Below are 19313 nucleotides of genomic sequence, written 5' to 3'. Positions count from 1 at the left end.
GGTGAGGCACAGCCGGTCCCGTCCCTGTCCCCTGCCCCCGGCAGCCTGCGCTGCTCCGTCCGCCCCCCCCAGCCCCCGGGGGGCTTGTGCCCCCCCTCACCTCGCAGCATGGTGTTCTGGTGCTTGGCTGTGCAGATGAGGCGTGTGATCCCTTCGATGACTTGGCTTTTGGGCTCCAGGTCCTTCTCTTTGGGTTTCTTGCTCAGAAACATCACTGGGGGCGGAGGACAGACAGACAGGACCAATGTGAGGATGTCCCCAGCTGGCCCTGGGTGGGAGCCCTCACCCCAGGGCTGGCTGCACTGCCAGGGTCTCAGCCCTGCCCCTCCTGTGGGCTCCCCCCTCCTTGTGGCAAGGGACTGCGGCCCCCCCAGCTGGAGAGCACCCTGGGGTGGGCTCAGTTACCTTTCTTGTTTTTCTCCTTGGTGACCACGGTCATGGCCATGGTGCTGGGGGGCACCAGCTCCCCTGTGCCGGGGATGCGGCTGACCTGGAGCGAGCGGAAGTTGCTCTTGAGTGTGTTCTTGATACCCGTCTCCCGCTTCTCCCCCTCCTTCTTCCTGTCCGGCCCTTGCGTTGTCCAGTAGTCCACCTGCAGGCCCATCACCTCCACCCCGGGGCTCAGCGACCTGGACGCGATGGGCAGCACCATGGAGCACACGGCTGCTGGCATTGCTCCTCTCCCTCCCCGCGGCCCGGCCTGGTAACCCCGGGATGTGGCAGCCTCCCCAGCGAACGCCTCGAACTCCCCCCTGCCCCCGGCACCCGCTGCCTCAGGCGGAGAGGGGCCTCCTTACCCAGCGCCCGAGAGGCCACTGCTGACGGACGGGGAGGGCGGTGGAGTGCTCACGGTCTCCTTGCCGTAGGGGGATGCTCCGCCGGCGGCCGGTGCTGAGCTCAGCAGGGAGGGGGTGCAGGCTGTGGCATCATCCGAGTCCACTGGGGAGGAAGAGAGTGAGTCGGGGGGGGGGAAGCTGGGGGGGGACACCAGCAAGGGCCTCCCCGCAGCGGAGGAGGGAGCCAGGGAGTGTGGGCTCCCAGGGACTCACCGGAGGCGCTGAAGGACTGCTCCACCAGGCCCACCTTCACCACCTGCGAGGATGGACGCGTCAGATGATCCCCTGGCCCCTCTCCCCCCGGCCCCCCAACACGACCACACTCACCCCCACAAAGGGTACAAACTTCTGGCAGGAGTCCTCGTCGGGGCTGCGCAAGGAAGAGACACTGGTCAGGGTCTGGGCGTACCGAGCGCCGTGCGGCCAGCCTCGTGGCCCAGGGACCCCCACGCTGGCAGGGGCCGCTGCTGGCTCGCGGCCGCTGGGAGCGTCTCCTCTGCCCTCCCTCCCGTGGGACCCCTGTCCCCGACATGGCAGCACAGGGCACACTACACAAGGAGGCAGGGGGTCGGCCCCTGCGGTGCTGGGAGGGGGCTTGCATGCGGGAGGGCAGCCCTGCCCCGCTGCGGGGCCACGGCTCCTCTGCACGGCAAGAGGGACGGACGCACATGGGAGGGAGGGGGGGCCAGGCAGCGGCACAGCAAGCACAAGCCAATACCTGATATAAAAATCAAAATAGAGACTTCTCTTCCTTGCGTGCCAGAAACCAAGAGAAGGGAGAGGTGAGAGTGCAGCTGGAACACGAGCATCAACCCCCGGCAGCACGGTGCCGGCTCACGGCCCCCAGCCCAGCCCAGCCCTGGCAGCCAGTCCCCGCCGTCGGGGCCGTCGCAGCCCGCCGGAGGGGGGTGGCAGGGGACAGCGCCGCTGGCCTCTCGCCGTGGAACCCCCGCTCCCCTCAGCACCTCGCCGGAGGAGCAGAGCGCGGGGCTTCACTTGCTTCTCCCCCGGGCGCAGCCCAGGCTGGGGCCGCATGAGGCAGGACCCAGGGCCGTGCTCACCTCTTCTGCTTGTAGGTCAGCATGGCCTCAGAGATGGGGAGCTGGTGAGAGAGGCTGGCTCCGGCGATGAACTGGGCCACGCGGCCTGCGATGTCCACCGTGTCTGCGGGCGAGAGGAGTCGTGAGGGCCTCGGTGGCAGCTGGGCTCCCCTCCAGGGCACCGCTGGCCCCGGCCTGCCCCGCTGCTCACCCGCGACGGGGGGCTCGGCCCTGCTGAACAGCTCCCGCCATGCCGTGTCCAGGAAGAGAGTGCTGTATTTGTTATCCACCGAGGCCAGGTACTTGGCCAGAGGGTGAGAGCCTGTGCGTGAGAAGGGCGACGTTGGCTCCAGGCCAGGGAGCCCGGGGTGGTGAAAGGGGACAACCCCGGGGCCGGGCTCACGGCAGCTCTCACCCAGTGGCACGAGCAGGAAGCGAAGGTAGTTGAGCCAGTCGGGTGTCTTGCTGGCCAGCTGCTCCACGAAGAAACGGAGGACAACGCTCAGGTAGCTCTGGTCCCCTGCCACCACCACCTTCACCGGGGGAGGCATGTGGGAGTTACAGTTGCAGCTGCCGAAGGGAGAGAAAAGAGGACCGTGAGGGAGGCGCAGTGGCTCAGCAGGGTGGGTCGGGGCTTCCAGCTTGCTGCCACAGCCACAGGTGCAACCAGCACTGGGATCTCCCGCTTTCCCCAGGGCCTACGCCGGCTCCCACAGTTGTGTCCACAATCCCAAAGGGCCCTAACGAGCCCTAGGGGTGCCAGGGCCCTTGCCAGCCCCTCCCTGTGGTCACAGGGAGATGCCAGGCTGAGGCCAAGCTGTACTCACTATCGCTGGATGCGGGAGACCGTGGTGTTGAAGGCTGCCTGGATGTCCGCCACGGAGCAGGTGGATACGACCAACTGCTTGTGCGCCTGGAGCTGCTCGCTCACGTACTGTCAAGGCAGAGAGCTCGGGTTAAGGCACCCTGCAGGGGACAGCACCAGCCCGTGCATGCCCTGTCCCCTGTCCCCACCCACACCGTGCAGGGAGGCTGAAGCCATCCAGCCACCCCCCGTTGCACACCCCAGCACCCCGCTCCTCCCAGCTCTGCGTCAGGGGTCTGGCTGCCCTAGGGCCCTGCGCTCGCCTTTCAGCACAGCAGTCACCATCCTGCCACGGCAAGGGCAAAACCATCCCAAGGACCAGGCTGTGTCCCTTGAGATAAAGGGTTTGGTCCAGAGACCCTCCGATTTAAATCCTGCCACCCCACAGCCTGGCCCAGCTCTAGGCTAAATCCCCCTTTGCTCACTCCCTTCCCTCGCTCTCTCCCCCTGCGGCACTCCAAAATCCTTCCGTGCCTCTTTAAGTGTCCGTGTGCAGCTGAACAGTGGCAAACCTGGCAGTTTTGCTAGACAAGGGGCCTAAGAAGATGCCATGACAGGGTCTGGGACTGGGCATTGCTCCTTTTTTCCCCATCAGGACAAGAGCTAGAGCAGGAGCACGCCAAGGATGCATGGCTTGCACCACCTCTCACTGAGAAGCCCTTTCTTCTGCCACAAACCCTGCCTTGATTTTCCAGTGCTGTTTCTGCGTGTCAGAGGTAGCTGCAGGATCCCAGAGGGGTCTGACCAGTCCTGCTGTAGCTGCTGTTTGCATGTCTGTGCACACGTACGTGGCCCTGCTCACCCCCAGCAGTCACCTCCTCCGTGCACTGGGAGGGAGGTGCTCGTCAGGGGCTAAGCCCGTCCTCACATGGAGGGGGTGACCAGCATGAGGCCTCACGCACCTCCCTGCCCAGAGACCCCAGCTCTGACAGTGCAGTTCACGCTCCCTGGGAGCAGCGGGCTGCGCTCTCCTGTCTCTGAGTGGGACACAGCACCTCTGCTGCGTCCCAGGGCCTGGTGCCAGCAGAGTGAGTCTGGCACCTCTGCCAGGGCACCCAACAAAGCTCAGACCAGCGCGGTCACCGGGAGCTGGCACCAAGCAGAGAGGGCACAAGGCACAGTCCGCTAACCAGCCTCTCTGGGACTGCTCAGGGCATCGTGCTCTGAGGACCCAGCAGCGCTGGTGTGCGGCACATGGCAGAGGAGGCACACCAGACTCCCACGTGTGTAGCTCAGCACCATGCTAACGCACCATCTCCCTGAAGAAAGAGCCACACTGGGGAAGAGGTGGGCACAGCTGGTGCCAGTTTCCCTAGGACACCCTGCCACAGCTGGAAGAATGCCCTGGGACCCCGCTTCTGCTCCCCCCGCACGTCCAGCTCCCGTGGCGCCTGCTCACCTGCCCCTGCCACTCCGCGACGTTCACCAGCACAATGCTCTCGGGGAGCTGCTCGTCTGAGACCAGGATCTGGTTCAGCTGATCGTAAACAGACTTTCGGGGCACCTATGACAGCACCAGCACAAAGGTTAACCCCAGCTGGCTGCCTCGGGCGCTCTGCCCACAGCCGAAGACCTGGCAGGGGTCTCGAGCGAGAAGCCTCCAGGTGAGGCGGCTTCCAGGGCCTCACCTGGGTGCTGTGCCATGAGTCTGGAGAGCTCTCGCTGTCCAGGCTGCTGGCGCGGCCACCCTGTCCCTTGGAGCTCTGCCGGTCCTTCACAGAGGTGCTGCGGGGACGCCACAGCTGCTTGCTCTCTGCCTTGCTGTGAGCAAGAAGGAGGAGCAACACTGCTGAGGAAACCCCACCTCCGCCAGCCCCCACCCGCTCCAGGGAGCCAGCGTGGGCCCTCCCAGGCCTGGCACGGGGCGCGGACCCTCCTTACCTGGGGGACACAGCACCAGGGAGCTCGGCTTTGGTCCCGGGGCCCAGCTGGACCAGCCTGTCCACACTGCCCTCCCTCGTGGCGGCCTCTGCGGGGGCCAGCCGTGGGCACGGCTCCTCTGCAGCCAGCTCCTGAGGGCCACACACAGTCACTTCGCACACGCCGCTCTCCCTGCCCTGCTCCCACACCCACGGGTGCCCCCGTCCAGGACAGGCCTGGTGGCCCCGCTGGAGAACCAGGGCTGCAGGGCCTCGAGGGGGCTGGGCTGCATCTTCTGCAGACCCTAACCCTCCTTCCACCCTTGCTGATCTCCAGCCCAGTCTGCTTGTCCCCCCAGTCCCACTCCCAGGCTACCCCAGTGAGCAAGGTGGGGCCTGAGGAAGCCCCAGCCCGGCTCCACACCCCATCGCCTGGACTCACCACTGCAGGGACCTCCACTCCTGGCTCTTCCTGCGGTCGCAGCACTCCCGGCTTCCGCTTGTCCGCCTCGCCCTGGGGGACAGGGAGCGGGGTCAGAGCTGGCCAGAGCGCCCCGAGCAGGGCAGCTGCCAGTGACCCACGCCTGGCCTCACACGACACATGCTCCCGTAGGGGAGCCCGGTGTCCCCCTGGGACCGGCCCCAGGGGGTGCCCCCCATCGCTACCTGTCTGCCTGCACTGGGAAAGAGAAGAGGAAAGAAGGGAAGGAGCAGCCCCAGGCAGGTGCTGCCAGGAGCTGTGGTCGCAGAGGGAGCTGCAGGCACTGCGGGGATGCTGGGCTGGCTGGGGAGGGAAGGGGGCAAGAGGTGGTGGTGGTGGTGGTGGTGGTGTAACTCACAGGGCTGCCCGACTCTTGATCCTGCCCTTTCTGGCTGTGCAGACTGCCGATCTCAGTCTGGGAACCAGAATGAGAGACTCCCTCAAAGAAACGCCTGCAGAGAAACAGACAGACGAACGGACGGACAGACAGACAGACGGGAGAGAAAAAGGCAGGAATAAGAGAGGAACAAAGTCACCGTGACCCCAGCACGCCCCCGCCGGCCTGTCCCAAGCACAGAGCGCTGTGGAGAGGTCCCCAGTGGGACACAGGGCCAGACACCGAAGTGTCCGAGCGACTCACAGCCTAGGAGCAGACCAACAGCAGACTGACAGCCCCCCGCACCACAGTCTGCTGCAGTGATGCTGGGTGCAGGGACAGGACAGGGCCCCCCCAGACCAACAGGGCCGGACCTGTGACCCCAGTGCGGTGGAGGCAGGGTCCCTGTCTCCTAGCCAGCAGCAACTTCTCTCTCAGCTGATCCCCTGCCACCGCAGTGCAGGGTGAGGACCCGCCACCTTGCCCCGTCCCATTGGTACATGGTCTCTGTCAACATCACGACTCCAGCGTGCTGCTGAACCTCTCTGCCCCCTCCACACCACCACGGCTTCCAGTGATTTCTGCTGCTCTCCCTTCTCCTCCCCTTTTTCCAGTGAGGGCTCCTTGCCTCTGACTGTTGCTGCTGCATTCACTTACAGCAGCAGCTTCCACCCCCTCCTTTCTGCTTTCCCCTTTCCAGAGGCTCTGAAGTCCACAGTACTGCACACAGAATCACATGTGAGGTCGTGTAGCAGCACAGCAATGTCCTGTTTTATTCCCCAGCACTTAAATTTGCCTTTTTTCACATCTCTGAGCTGATGTTTTGGTAGAGCTGCACAGTGCAACTCCAAGGTCCTGTTCCCAACTCACAACGGTCAACACAGGAACACCCTTGGGGCAGCAGGACTGTCTCTGCCATCACAGTGTGAGAGCTTCGACCTTTGTTTCCCCTTTTTCCACCCATTATTTACTTGCCAAGGACCCCCTCCACATCCTGTGGGCTGCTCAAAGGCCAGTCTTTAGGAAACAAGCAGGCTCTATCACTGGATCTCACCCGTCAGCTTTCCCAGGACCCTTGCAGCAATCGCAGCCCATCTGCAGTGTGTGGCTTTCCTGCAGGAGATGTGAGCCAGCTTCCCTCCAAGCTGGATGTAGACATTTGCTCACTAACTCCCATGAAAAGTTTCTCCTGATCTGCCTGGTGTGCAGATGGCTTCCAAGGATGGCTACAGAGGCACTGGATATAGAGCAGTTCTTCTGTTTTACGACTCTGCCAGAGTCTCCATTGCTTTCTATCGTCCTCGTCTGGATACATCTGCAGCTTTCTACAGGATACCTACAGACCTCTGAACATCCCGGCTGCTCCTTTTACTTTCCTTTGAACATGTTTCCTCACTTGTATACAGCACGCTGCGCTGCCAGGCACAACAGTGTTTGTCAGGTTCTTTGCGTTTACTGCTCCTACAGGGACGTTTCATCTCAGTAAACGATGGTCCCCACCACAGAGCAGCTCTTCAGCAGCAGTGTTTGTACACTGGCTGGGAGAAGTCAAGGCTCGATCTTCCTCTCACTGGCTCTGCAACCAGCTGCTTCACGACATGTTTGTTTACCCAAGCTACAGGTTTAGAGTCGGCATTGTGCCCGGGTGGGACGTTTCTACCAGGTGACACAGGGATAAATGATGTCTCCTGTTATTAACATATTTCTGCTCTCTCCACCCCTCCAATCTCTGCTACAGGACCTCGGGCATTTTCACCACCCTGTACAGTCCTTACTCTGCACTTGCCTTTTCTCAGCCAGCAATTTCAATCCATACAGACCATGTTAACAACTTAAGAGTCAAACCAGAGAAATATGTAAGTTTTCTACTAATTCACCCCCCAATCAGCATATCTCCCACAGTCCTCTGTACTGTCCCAGTAATCCCACCACAACGTGACATACCCCTGGCACCTCAAAAAGGTATCTTCATCTCCTCTTTTTTCTCAGACATTGGATGTGTCTAGATTGTATACACACGGTCTGGCCCTCAACGCCCCATTTAAATGGGGCTGTCTCCCTGTTCCTCATGGAAGCTGTGTCTGTTTCTGCCCTCTCTCACTTGTAATTCAGAAGCTTTCATCCACAGAGAATGTGTTACACTGAGCACAGAGCTCTTCTGCAGTTCTCCGCTTTCCCTGTTCTGCAGTTTAAAGGCTCTTCTATAGGCATGACGGAGTCCGAGTCTCAGCAGGTTGAGATTTAGGTAAATTCCAGCCCTTCCGCACAACCTCCTTCTGTTTTCAATGAATTAGCCTCCTCTTTCCCATTCGCTTTCCAAGTCACCTCTGGAGACATTTGCTCCTTCACCTCTGATCTTCAATCAAAGGCTCTGACTGTTGAGGTCTTACCTAACAGCCTCAGTTCTAGCTCCAGTTTCACCCCAGTGCAGGAGCAGCCCACAGCTGCGTGGCCTCCCTGGTCGATCAAAAGGATGGCTATCTGCTCCCATCACCACTGGCCCAATACAGGGCACCAGCCACTGCTCACCATTAACGACTACCTTAATGCCCTTGCTCGACAGAGACCTTCCCAGTGTCTAGCAAGGCTGCCTATGACAATAAACAAACTCAACGTGAGGATCACATCTTGAATTTACAGGCTGGGCTAGAAGGTCATCACCAGCTGAGAAGGCAACGCAAGGCCTTGGAACCATGCAGTCAGTAACTAAGGACCTCGGCAGCCGGCTTCCACGTCCCCTTAGCAGAAGTACACACCCAGTAATGCGAATTCAAGGAGATACACATTCAGCACTGCCAGAAACTGAGGCACTAGAGAGCAAACCAGGCTAGGGACACTTTGCGTGCAGGCTGAAAAACAGCCCAGGGCCCAGCAGGCTGTCCAGCCAGAGACAGCAGCAAACACCCAAGGAAGATGGTAACGGCAAGTACAAGCACAAACCATCACTTACTCTAGGATGCTCTCCAAGTGACTAGATGTTTGTAAGTAGGCACTTGCAGAGCCAGAGCAGGGTCTTATATTTAAATACTCTCAATAGACTTTCCTATTTATCTGCAGTTTACATAGTTTTACACAGTTTACCTACACAAACCATTATCTAACCTCTAAAAGACCTTCCTTTTTCTCCTAGAGAACCTTTGTTTCTTTAAAGCCTTTCATGAGAGACCATGCGAAACTCCTTTTGGAGTACAAGCAGACCACCCAAGCAGCTCCCCCTTGCCCACGTGCCTCCTGTCTCCTTCACGACAACTTGTGGGTTTGTAGAAGACATGACTTCTGCCATCTTCCTGTTTCTTCCCCAGTGCCCCATGCATTCCTGAATCCAGCAGGTTTAATTTCATACAATTTGCTTGTGGCAGACCAAGTCTGCCACCCCTGCTAAGTACCTTCAGCAGGGATTCCAGCTAATCCAAACTATATTTAAAAACCAAACTATAGAAACAACAATGACAAGTAAGCTTGGCTTGGTTAGAAGAGACCCAGCGCACCGAGGCAGCCAAGTAGAAAGACAATAAAAGACAACTTGCTCTCAAAAGGACAGCACAGAGACAGACTAGCCATGAGCAGAGAGGCCAGGTGAATGCAGACCATGTGGGAGAAAAGCCTGGTTTCACTGCATGGTCCACTGGAGACCTCTCTGCTAAGTCAGCAGTGCTCAGCAGAGCAAGTCAAGCCACCGGGTGCCTGGGGAACGGGGTGAGGAACATCGCTGATGGTTGCTAGTCACATGTCTGCACAAAGGGTGGGAGCGCAGCATGCGTATCTCACAGGGACACAGGGACTGGCCCAAGCAGTCAAAAAGTGCTCGAACGACAGGCATGCTTCCGTATGGAGAGCCCTGAGAAGTCCAGGACTGTCAGCAGAAAGATACGAGAGCTGGGAGCAGCAGGGGCTTAGATTAAATAGGTACTCTTCCAGCAGATCAACAAGCATCAGATGCCAGACTAGCAGGAAATGAAATGAGACTAAATGTGAAGGAAGCCAGTTTTAATGGGCAAGTTTGAGTTTATTAGAATATGCACGTGAGGAGCTCAGTGGTGCCAACAGAAGATGGTGATGGGAGTGGAGACAAGATAACGCCTGCATTAGCCTGAGCAACAGAAAAGTGTCAAAGGGCATTTCTCCAGGTCCCACAGACTGCGCTGTCAGCCTGTGACTCCCTGGAACCCTTACCTCAGGGTGGGCTTGGGTGTACTGTGCACACTCTCATTGTCCTCAATCTCCGGGCCACTGTCACTGTTGTTGCACTCTTCCAGGCTGTCATAGAGCAAGCCCAGGTCTTCCTCCACCTCCTGGGTCTGGTCTACAGGGTCAGAGTCCAGGACCTGTGGGAGCAAGCGCAGAGGGCAATGAAGAGATACGGAGTCACCTGCATCCCAGGCCAGGGACATACAAACTCCCTCCCGGCCACGAGGCACATCATGGCACTGTTCCCACCTCAGGGAGCCAAATCCAGCCTGTGGAAGAAGCAAGTGACACTACCACCGTGCCAAAGGAGGGTGCCATGAGTGTGACATCCGAAGGAGTCTCAGACACCCATCATACTCGCTGGGAGTTAAGACACCTGGGAGGTCCTCCAGGGACTGTGCTGCACACTCAGTGCAGGCTCTCAGACAAGACCAGCTATCTCCAGGCTGACGCTGGCCTGCTGTCTCACTCGTGAACAGGCTTGCCACTGCCATGCCAGGTCCTGGGGCAGAGCCAGTGCATGACAGCACCCTTCTTCCCCTGGTTCTCCTCCCCAACAGGAAGGTGGTTGTGATTTAAGCATGAGGCCCGCAGTTGCCTTCCTGAAGCAGAAGGCTTTGGAAAAGCCAAGCTCCAGTCTGTGCCATATCTCACACCACCTTTGGTAACACCCCTGAGCACCTGTGGCTCATGCCTCGAGCTCCCAGTGAGTGGGAACCAGCACTCTGACACCTACACGTCTGCAGGAGACACTGCCACGTGGGGCAGCCTTCCTGCTTCTTACCTCCTCTGTCACTTTAAACCTCTTCAGCAAAGCCACAAATTTCTGCTTAAAGTTCGGTTGCTAAAACAAAACAAAGGAATTAAAAAGATCAGCAGAGCTACCAAAGCAGGTTCCAAGATGACTAATGTACTGGCCATGGTTACTCTCTTTAACATGCCGTCGGCTCTTCTCTGGGCCCACAGGCCCAAGGTCAGCTATGATCTCCCTTGCTCTTTAAATTTGCTGTAGGATTTGGACTAAATCTGGACTCTGCAAGAAGCCGCTGTATCTAGGCATGAGGGAGGGCGAAAGGACTCTCTCTGCTACAGGCTGGAACAGCACTTTCTCTCCATTTAAATCCCCTTTCTCCCCAGACCATCTGGTTGAGGAACGCTGCCTTCAAGCAAGAAAAGATGGGGAACAAACTCAGGAAGAAGGTGCCAGGGACCTGCAGGGCTGAAGCAGATGGGGACGAGGAGATGCTTGGAGAGCAGGAGGCTGGCAGAGCAGCTCCCCCCTTCTGCTGACAGGCAGAAGAGCTGCTAATGGCTCACCCTTCCTCATGCCAGCCTTCCCGTTCCTCAGGGAGGGAAAGAGAAGAACCATGTCATGGCAGCAAGCGAAAACTGTGTTGCACACAGATCATCACTGATGGGAAGCCAGGCTAAACACAGTACAGACCATGAGCTGGGGTACAGCCCTGAGCAACAAGTTAACTCATTAAGGACAAGAGGTTTGGCCCCTCTTCTCAGAGCCAAGGGCTCCCTCCCCGGCTCTGCACCAGTGCCAGAATCCCTCCCGAAACCCTCCTTGCTCCCTGCAAGGAGGGGAGGGAGTGAATCCCTTCCATCACGTTGTAAATGCTGATGTTACTCTGGTCATTGATGTGGTTCGGATCATTTTCCTCCTAGCCTTCTTGGTTTTCCTCAAGTCATCCTCTTCATCAAACAGATCCTGCAGACAAAAGGTCAGAGCACATCAGAGCAACTCAGAGCGCAGGGCGCAGCAGCTCCTAGAAGCTCCTCTGCCCCATGCCTGCCCCCTGTTTTGAAAAGCTTTGGTCCACTCTGCTCCCAAAGTCTTGCTTCTCAGTTCTCCTGCCTCTCTCCATGCAGGTCCTTCTCCTTCCTTAGCACTGTCCCCTGTGCCTTTGCCCCCAGGCCCCTCCTGGGGGACATACACCAGCAAGATTCAGAGAAGAGACAGCAGCTTTCTGCAAGCTGTGACCTAAACCTCTTCTCTCTGCACTGACCAGTCCCCCTGTGACCCATGTGTTGTTCTCCTGCTCTCTCCTCTCTAGGGTTAGCTCAGAGGGCGCACCTGAGCTCACAAAAAGTGTTCTTCCAGGGATCAGCCTCAATGATGCACACAGCTCCCAGGTAAACAGGGCCCTGATGTGTTAACCCAGCACGATGGGACAGGTAATGTGGAGGACCCTGAAGAGGAGTTTGTCCCTGTGCTTGACCAGCACACTACCACAAGTCTTTTTCAGCCTGAAGTGTAGGCACCACAACAAGAGGACAGCAAACAGCAGTGGCAGCTCGTCACAGGGCTAGGATGGGTCTGCTGCCTCTGACCATTTTCAGACCCAGATTGTACTTCCGAAAAGCTCTGCTCTCTCTGAGAGAGGGCAGCCTCCAGCCTGTTATCACAGGGAGACGGGAATCTGGTGCAAGGTGGAGGGACCTCAGCAGGGTTTTGTGCTGCAGACCAGACGTCTCTAAGCACACATGGGTGATACCTATGGCTCTCCAAAGTCCCTTGCCCCACCATAGACTTGACAGCAGCCCACAGTTCTTCCTTCTGTCAGGTATTCTAGCTCTCTGCCCTCTGAAACCCTGACAAATGCTTACAACTGAGATGAAAGAGCTTAGTGCGATCGGGACCCTCAACCCCTGACTGTTGCTCCAGAAACAGGACCAGGATATAAGCCACCCTGACAGACCTCCCTTACCTGACCCTGCACAGCATCATCGCTGGCTTCCTGCTCTGAGGAGAAGCTGTCATCCTCTTCTTCGGAGTAGTTATCAATGTCTGGGGAGCGATCTGAAAGCAGACAATGCAAATGCCACAGCTAAGCATGGTGCCTGTCATGGCTCCAGTGAAATGACTGGTATTGCTGGCAGGCGCTTGGGGACACACTCCGTTACTCATGCCCTGTCCCAAACGCTTGCCTTCAGGTCTGTGATGAGTGCTAACACACCTGAAGCTTTGATTTTAGGACCTGAGGGGATGTTCCCGTCCTCGTGGTCAATGGGCTGACTGGACAAAGAGTAGATGCTGATTTCAGCCACTCGGATGCTCACATCCTTCATGTTGCTGTGGAGGCCCAGAAGCTGCCCGCCATCCGTCGGGTGCTGCATCACCTAGGCAGACAGACAAACCCCTTGCCAGGGTGACACAATGGCAGCTGGAAGCCCACCCCCTCTCTCTCATAGCTAGCCAGCAACCCAGAACACTCACAGCACCGAGCACCCGCCAGCCAGCCCAGCTCGCTTCCCAGCGCTGGCACACGGAGGCCATGCGAAGCTCCCCTTTGCCCCCAGCACCCTGTACCTCGGCCATGTTAATGATGCCAACTGCAAGGGTCTTGTAGCCCAGGATCGTGCGGTTCTTGTATCTCTTCCTCCGCTGCAGCATGATCTGCAGTTTGTTGCCATCTCTCTTGAGGAAGTGTGGGTACTGGGGAAGGGAAGCACAGGGAAGATGGCAGCATGACGGCAGGGCTCAGTGTGACACACAGGTAGAAAACTCATCCTCAGTGCTGACGTACAGCACAGTCTGAACTTCTGAGCTTTGAGGTGCCCCTCAAAGGCCACCTGCATCCCACATCATTCTCCAAATACACACTGCCCAGCAAAACAACCCCTGGAGCAATGGAGCAGCTGGCCAGCAGCAAGAATCCGTGCTGTTATGACCTGAGCGTGGGCAACCACAGGAGGCCCCTCCTCAGAGGCTGCCCCCCTCACACTGAGCCCCCAAAGCTGTGCTTGCCGAAAAATGCGAGGGAAGGGGAGTGCCAGGAAGCCCAGGGGACCAGGCCACACAAGGTACCTGCAGTGAGAAGGTCAGCTCCAGCTCGGTTTCCATCAGGCCGCCAGGCGGGAGGATGTATTCATTTGATCTCAGGACTCGCTTTGAACCCTACAAGAAGATTGGTAGACTCAGGCAGCTAAGCCGGACCGCCTTGGCCACAGACTCCACTGCACCACACACACAAGTCAATGGTGCTCACAGCTCACAAGCAAAGAGCCAGTGCCTTCACTCTGTTCTGTTCCACCTCACAGAGCCACCTTACACACACCAACCACCTCTTCACAAAAGCCTGCAGTTTCTCCTGAGCTGCCAAAGGCCCCTTCTTCTTGCCCATTTGCCAGGGAGCACTTGCTCTTCCCAAGCTTGCTCTGCCTAACCCAGCTCTTTGCGCCTGGAGCCCACCACACACTGCGGGGGAGCACACTGCTAGAGCCAGAGGGAGCCCTGCATACATCACCAGCAGAGGAAGGAGAGGGTCCCAACACACCGCCCAGCCAGGAAATGGACAGGTCCTGGAGCATGTCTCTGCCCCCCAGCAGACGGACCCAGTGCAGACCCCTGCCCAAGCACAGCTGGCAGGATGGCTCTGCTGGGACCAAGGCAGGATCTCCCAGGGGAATCTGCTTGCCTCTCAGAAAGCTCTCACAGGCTTGAGAGGTGGGCCTGTGCGAACCTCATGAAGTTCAACAAGACGAAGTGCAAGGTCCTGCACATGGGTCAGGGCAATGCCAAGCACAAATACAGGTTGGGCAGAGAATGGACTGAGAGCAGCCCTGAGAAGAAGGACTTCGTAACGCTGGTTGACAAGAAATTCAACATGACCCAGCAATGTGCGCTCGCAGCCCAGAAGGCCAACTGTATCCTGGGCTACATCAAAAGAAGTGGGGCCAGCAGGTCGAGGGGGGGGATTCTGCCCCTCTACTCCACTCTGGTGAGACCCCACCTGGAGTCCTGCGTTCAGCTCTGGAGCCCTCAGCACAGGAGAGACATGGACCTGTTGGGAGTGGGTCCAGAGGAGGGCCACAAAAATGATCAGAGGGGTGGAGCACCTCTCCTATGAGGAAAGGCTGAGAGAGTTGGGGCTGTTCAGCCTGGAGAAGAGAAGACTCCAGGGAGACCTTATTGCGGTCTTCCAGTACTCGAAGAAGGCCTATAAGAAAGCTGGAGAGGGACTTTTTACACGGGCATGTAGTGATAGGACAAGGGATAATAGCTTCAAGCTGAAGGAGAGTAGGTTTAGATTAGACACGAGGAAGAAATTCTTTACTATGATGGTGGTGAGGCACTGGAACAGGCTGCCCAGAGAAGCTGTGGCTGCCCCCTCCCTGGCAGTGTTCAAGGCCAGGCTGGATGGGGCTTTGAGCAGCCTGGTCTAGTGGAAGGTGTCCCTGCCCATGGCAGGGGGGTTGGAACTAGATGATCTATAAGGTCCCTTCCAACCCAAACCATTCCATGATTCTATGATTCCTAGTCTTTTCCTCAGGCAACAGTCCTTATCTTTCCACACCTGCAGATGTTTTTTCGGACCCCCCAGGAGTCAGCAAGAGAGGCACTCTGACCACATGCCCACTCAAACTCTTTCCTGTACTTTTGTCCTATCTTTACTATCTCTACAGCTGCTGACAGAGACACTGAATGACTTGGGCGATGAAAAATGCTGTCTGCACCCCCTAGGCTCTCTTGATCACAGGGTGGCACAACTCACTGACCACCCTAAAAAGGTCCATGTCCACTGGTTGTGTCCCCGCAGGGCTGTGGGACCAGCTCCAAGTATGAAATAGCCCACGGTGGTTCTTCACTCTCTCCTGCCTCCCTATGAATGGGCCAGCAAGCTGAGATATTTATCTCGGGAGGCAACAGGGTAGGCCATTACAGCTGTTCTTGCAAAACAGTTATCATTAAATCCTAGAATACCAGGTTGAAATGGACTTCAAGGATCATCTGGTCCAACTTTTCTTGGCAAAAGCATGGTCTAGACAAGATGGCCCGTTGCGCTATCCAGCCAAATTTTAAAACTCTCCAACATTGGGGAATCCTCTACTTCTCTGGGGAGATTATTCCAATGGCTGATTGTTGTTGTGAAAAACTTTCCTCGTGTCCAGTTGGAATCTCCCCAGGAGTAACTTGTACCCATTACCCTTCATCTTTTCATGTGACTCCTCATAAAAACGGAGTCCCCACCTTCTTTGTAGGAACCCTTTAAATACTGAAACATGGTGGTAAGGTCTCCCCTAAGCCTTCTTTTCTCAAGGCTGAGCAAACACAGTTCTCTCAGCCCTTCCTCATATGGCAGGCTTCCCAGTACTTTGATCATCTTTGTGGCCCTTCTCTGGACCCTCTCCAGCCTGTCCACATCTTTTTTGTACAGCAGGGACCAAAACTGAACACCATATTCCAGGTGTGGCCTGACAAGCACCAAGTAGAGTGGGATAATTATTTCTTTATCTCTGCTGGTGACACCCTTGTTGATGCAACCCAGTATCCTGTTGGCTTTCTTTGCCACAGCAGCACACTGTTCACTTATATTGAGCTTGTTGTCCAACAGGACCCCAGGCCCCATTCCACAGAGCTGGTCTCCAGCCAGGTAGACCCCAGCCTGTGCCACACTTCTGTATTACGTTTTTCCAGGTGCAAGACCTTACACTTGTCTTTGCTGAACTTCATAAAGTTCTTGTTAGTCCACTCTTCCAGCCTATCCAGGTCTTCCTGCACGGTGGCTCTCTTTTCTGAAGCGTCCACCAGTTTGGTATCATCGGCAAACTTCAACAGGGTACACAATTGCTTTTGTGACCACTCCTTAATTTAAGCTGTGGGCTGGTGAGCAGATGGGTCAGAGCTAACCAAACAGGCACAGCAGTCCAAAGGAACGGAATCCCATCCCATATACGTTGTCACTTCCCAGGACCTCGCTGCATCCCCATGCTCTTCTCAGCTTGATCCTGACATACATCACGGCGAGCGGGATCCTAAGTTGGCCATGGCCAGAGATCCTTCAGCAGCTTAGACAAATCCTAGATGTGGCTGAGGTTAGGTGAGGTTAGAACCTTGGTGAAGTTAGAGCCTCCAGCTCTTCATCTCCACTGCAAATGGGACAGCAGCCCCAGAAGTCATGACGGGAGCATACAGGTGGCACCGTAAAGGAGACCACAGCTACATCCCTCTGCAATTAAAAAGAATAGCAATGGGCACAGGCGTGTTTCTGCATCCAGCGAGCACCAAGGAAGCTTGCTGATGGGAACTTCAGCAGGGTTCAGCAGACCTGGGTGGCACTGATATAATGCCTTACTTGCACCTCCATTGCTGGTGTTACCCAAGCTAGCAAGACTAAAAAAAACAACCAACTTATAGAGAGGAGGCAAGAAAGGCCTCCACATTTTTCAGTGATTCAGCACTACAGTTCTCATTGACACCACAGCAAAGACAAGCTCTAGTGAAACTCTCCTTGGTTTTCAGAAGGCCCAGCCTGAGCTATCTGCACCACTGATCCCAGGAACTGTAGCAGGAGTGAGACTTTCCTGTGAAAGGTCTTCCTAAAACTGAAGAGAGGAGGTGAAGCTCATCCCCTTCACCACCTGTGAGCTTACCTGGCCAAGAATGCACTGCGTTTTCCTTCCTGAACTCTTCTTTAATAAGAGATGACAGGTGGTCACTATGACAGTGCCCATTTACTTTAGCACATTTACCATGTGCTGTTTGTTCAGAGAGACTATCCACCAAAGACATGTTCTTTCATCAAACCACACATACTGGTGCAATTATTCTTCTTGAGGATGCTATTTCTGGGGACAGAGTTACAGCAAAGGAAAGGTGAGGACAGCCTGGGTGGTGCGTCCAGCGAGTGAAGGTTTCATAAACATTGTTGTCCTGCGTGTTACTGCCCTTTGCCATTATGGAAATTACACACCCAGCTCCAGTCCTTGGTTCTGGCCCTCAGTGAAACACCAGTGCACATCCATGTGGCATTGCAAGGACTGGGACAAAGGCTGGTTCATTATCACAGTCCAAGCATAAAGGAGCAGCAGCGGAGCTCAGAGACCCCTAAACAGCAGCACTTTCTAGGTCTGCGCCAGTTCTTTATGGGTACAATGACCTCTCAGGCTGCAACCTGGCTGAGATCAAGCCCTAGGAGATATCTTGCCTGTGGGACCACATGAAGGGAAGAGATCATAACGTTTCAGCTCAGAGGACCAGCTCCCAGGGCACCATGGAGTGTAGCACTCGGGACATGGGGTAGAAAAAGGGCCAGACATTGTACTGCAAATGCCTGAGGTACAGCCCTTACAGCAAGGTAGAGACACTACCTAAAGCTCAAGTTCAGCCTGCAAGGTACGCCAGGATTCATGAAATGGATAGCATGCACATATCCCGTAGGAAACACTGATCACCTTCAGGAGCAAACCACGACCCAGCAGAACCTAGCATTGCTCCAACTAAACAGATTAGAAACTTGCACCTGGAGGCTACTACCCGCCTATCAGCAACAGGGAGTTCAGAAGAATTGGGGATTTCCAGTAAGGTTGACACAAACCTCTCGAGGTTCAATAAAAGCAAAAGCAAAGTCCTTCCCTAGGTCATCCCATGACTTTGCTGCCTGGGAAGAACCCCAGACAGCCGAACAGGCTCCACAGAAAGGGACAGAGGGGATCCGGAGGGACATCAAGGTACTCCTAGATGGGCAGCATGCCCTGTTGCAGCAACGACACCCATCTCAGCCTCAGCAAATGTGCAGGCAGAGAAAAGGGATTCCACCCCTTTATTCAGCACTGGTGACACCACAACTGGATTCAAGAGCTGGTTTGGGCTCCCCAGTACAAGACAGACATTGACAGACTGGAGCAAGTCCAGCAGAAGACATCAGGATGGTCATGGGCTGGAGCACAGGACAGGAGAGAGCAAGTGAGCTGGGTTTGTTCAGCTGGAAAAAGAGAGGGTGGAGGGTTATTCTACTGCTGCCTACAGACACTTAGCAGGAGGGTGCAGAGAAGACAGAACTGAACTTCTCTCAGAGGTGCACAGGGACAGAGTGAGAGGTAAAGGGCATGAGCTGGAACATGGGAAATTACCATTAGATCTTGAGATTATTTTTTTTTTCTTCTCTCTGTGAGTGCAAGCAAACCTTGGGACAGGACACAGGAAGACTGAGGATTCTCCATCACTTGCGAAATTCAAACCTCAACTGGACACGGCCTTAAGCATCTGATGTAGCTCAGCTGTTCTGCAACTCAAGTAATGTCAGGCAAGACCAACTTCTCAGCAGAACAGCTGAGTACCACCATCAGTACTACAGGAGAACTTAACATTAGACTGTGACAGTGAAGATCACAGATGACACAGACTGCAAGGAAGTGGAAAGCAATAGGGAGAGGTTGTGGTAACAGAATTTCACTACCGAATAGACTGAAAACATACAGAAGCTTTCACTACTATACACAGGCATATGATGCCCAGGTGTGGCTTGCAACGTACTATCCCCAATTTCAGGTATAAATCTGTCCTGATGGGTCTTCTTTAAAACATGGAGTTGAGGCTAGAAGAGCATACCAAACCTGGAAAAGGAGAACTAACACAGTATGGGAGACCAGGCCAAGGCAGACAACAAAGCACTACTCAGAATTCAAGCTAAAGGTGCATTTTGGGAGAGAACAGCCCACTAAATATCATCAGCAAATTTAGTTATTTCGGGGGTAGCTGGGATTGCTCAGGCAGGAGTGGAAAATCCTACAAGCAGTTGCAAAAAGTTTAGAAACAAAGCACGAGTGAGGTGTAGACAGAAAACTCTGCATGTACCTTCCATGCATAGCAAGCATGAGCAAAAAATCCAGGTTCCTCCAGGGAGCAGGGCCAGGGTAGCAGGCAGGCCTGGTAGAGG

General features: G+C 55.8%; 1 protein-coding gene across 3 annotated transcripts in view; it reads right to left on the bottom strand.

Annotated features, from left to right (window-relative positions):
- Positions 1-19313, bottom strand: part of LOC104334355 (phosphofurin acidic cluster sorting protein 1-like) — a 70351-nt gene that overhangs the window by 840 nt on the left and 50198 nt on the right. The window contains exons 3-24 of one of the 3 annotated variants that reach the window (XM_075413269.1): positions 13463-13552; positions 12965-13090; positions 12612-12774; positions 12363-12454; positions 11282-11362; positions 10430-10489; positions 9631-9782; positions 5440-5533; positions 5043-5114; positions 4623-4753; positions 4370-4502; positions 4141-4245; positions 2704-2810; positions 2292-2446; positions 2088-2198; positions 1898-2000; positions 1555-1587; positions 1164-1206; positions 1050-1092; positions 798-939; positions 406-629; positions 101-214 (exon numbers count right to left, since the gene is read on the bottom strand). In XM_075413269.1, coding sequence (XP_075269384.1) covers positions 101-214; positions 406-629; positions 798-939; positions 1050-1092; positions 1164-1206; positions 1555-1587; positions 1898-2000; positions 2088-2198; positions 2292-2446; positions 2704-2810; positions 4141-4245; positions 4370-4502; positions 4623-4753; positions 5043-5114; positions 5440-5533; positions 9631-9782; positions 10430-10489; positions 11282-11362; positions 12363-12454; positions 12612-12774; positions 12965-13090; positions 13463-13552 — 2374 coding nt within the window. The remainder of the gene's footprint in view (positions 1-100; positions 215-405; positions 630-797; positions 940-1049; positions 1093-1163; positions 1207-1554; positions 1588-1897; positions 2001-2087; positions 2199-2291; positions 2447-2703; positions 2811-4140; positions 4246-4369; positions 4503-4622; positions 4754-5042; positions 5115-5439; positions 5534-9630; positions 9783-10429; positions 10490-11281; positions 11363-12362; positions 12455-12611; positions 12775-12964; positions 13091-13462; positions 13553-19313) is intronic. The other 2 variants (XM_075413270.1, XM_075413271.1) reach the window with 2 other exon arrangements.

The sequence above is a fragment of the Opisthocomus hoazin genome, chromosome 2, assembly GCF_030867145.1.
Source record: "Opisthocomus hoazin isolate bOpiHoa1 chromosome 2, bOpiHoa1.hap1, whole genome shotgun sequence".
NCBI classification, from domain to species: domain Eukaryota; kingdom Metazoa; phylum Chordata; class Aves; order Opisthocomiformes; family Opisthocomidae; genus Opisthocomus; species Opisthocomus hoazin.
The sequence above is the reverse complement of the archived record's forward strand: the minus strand, read 5'-3'. Positions and strand labels throughout refer to the sequence as shown.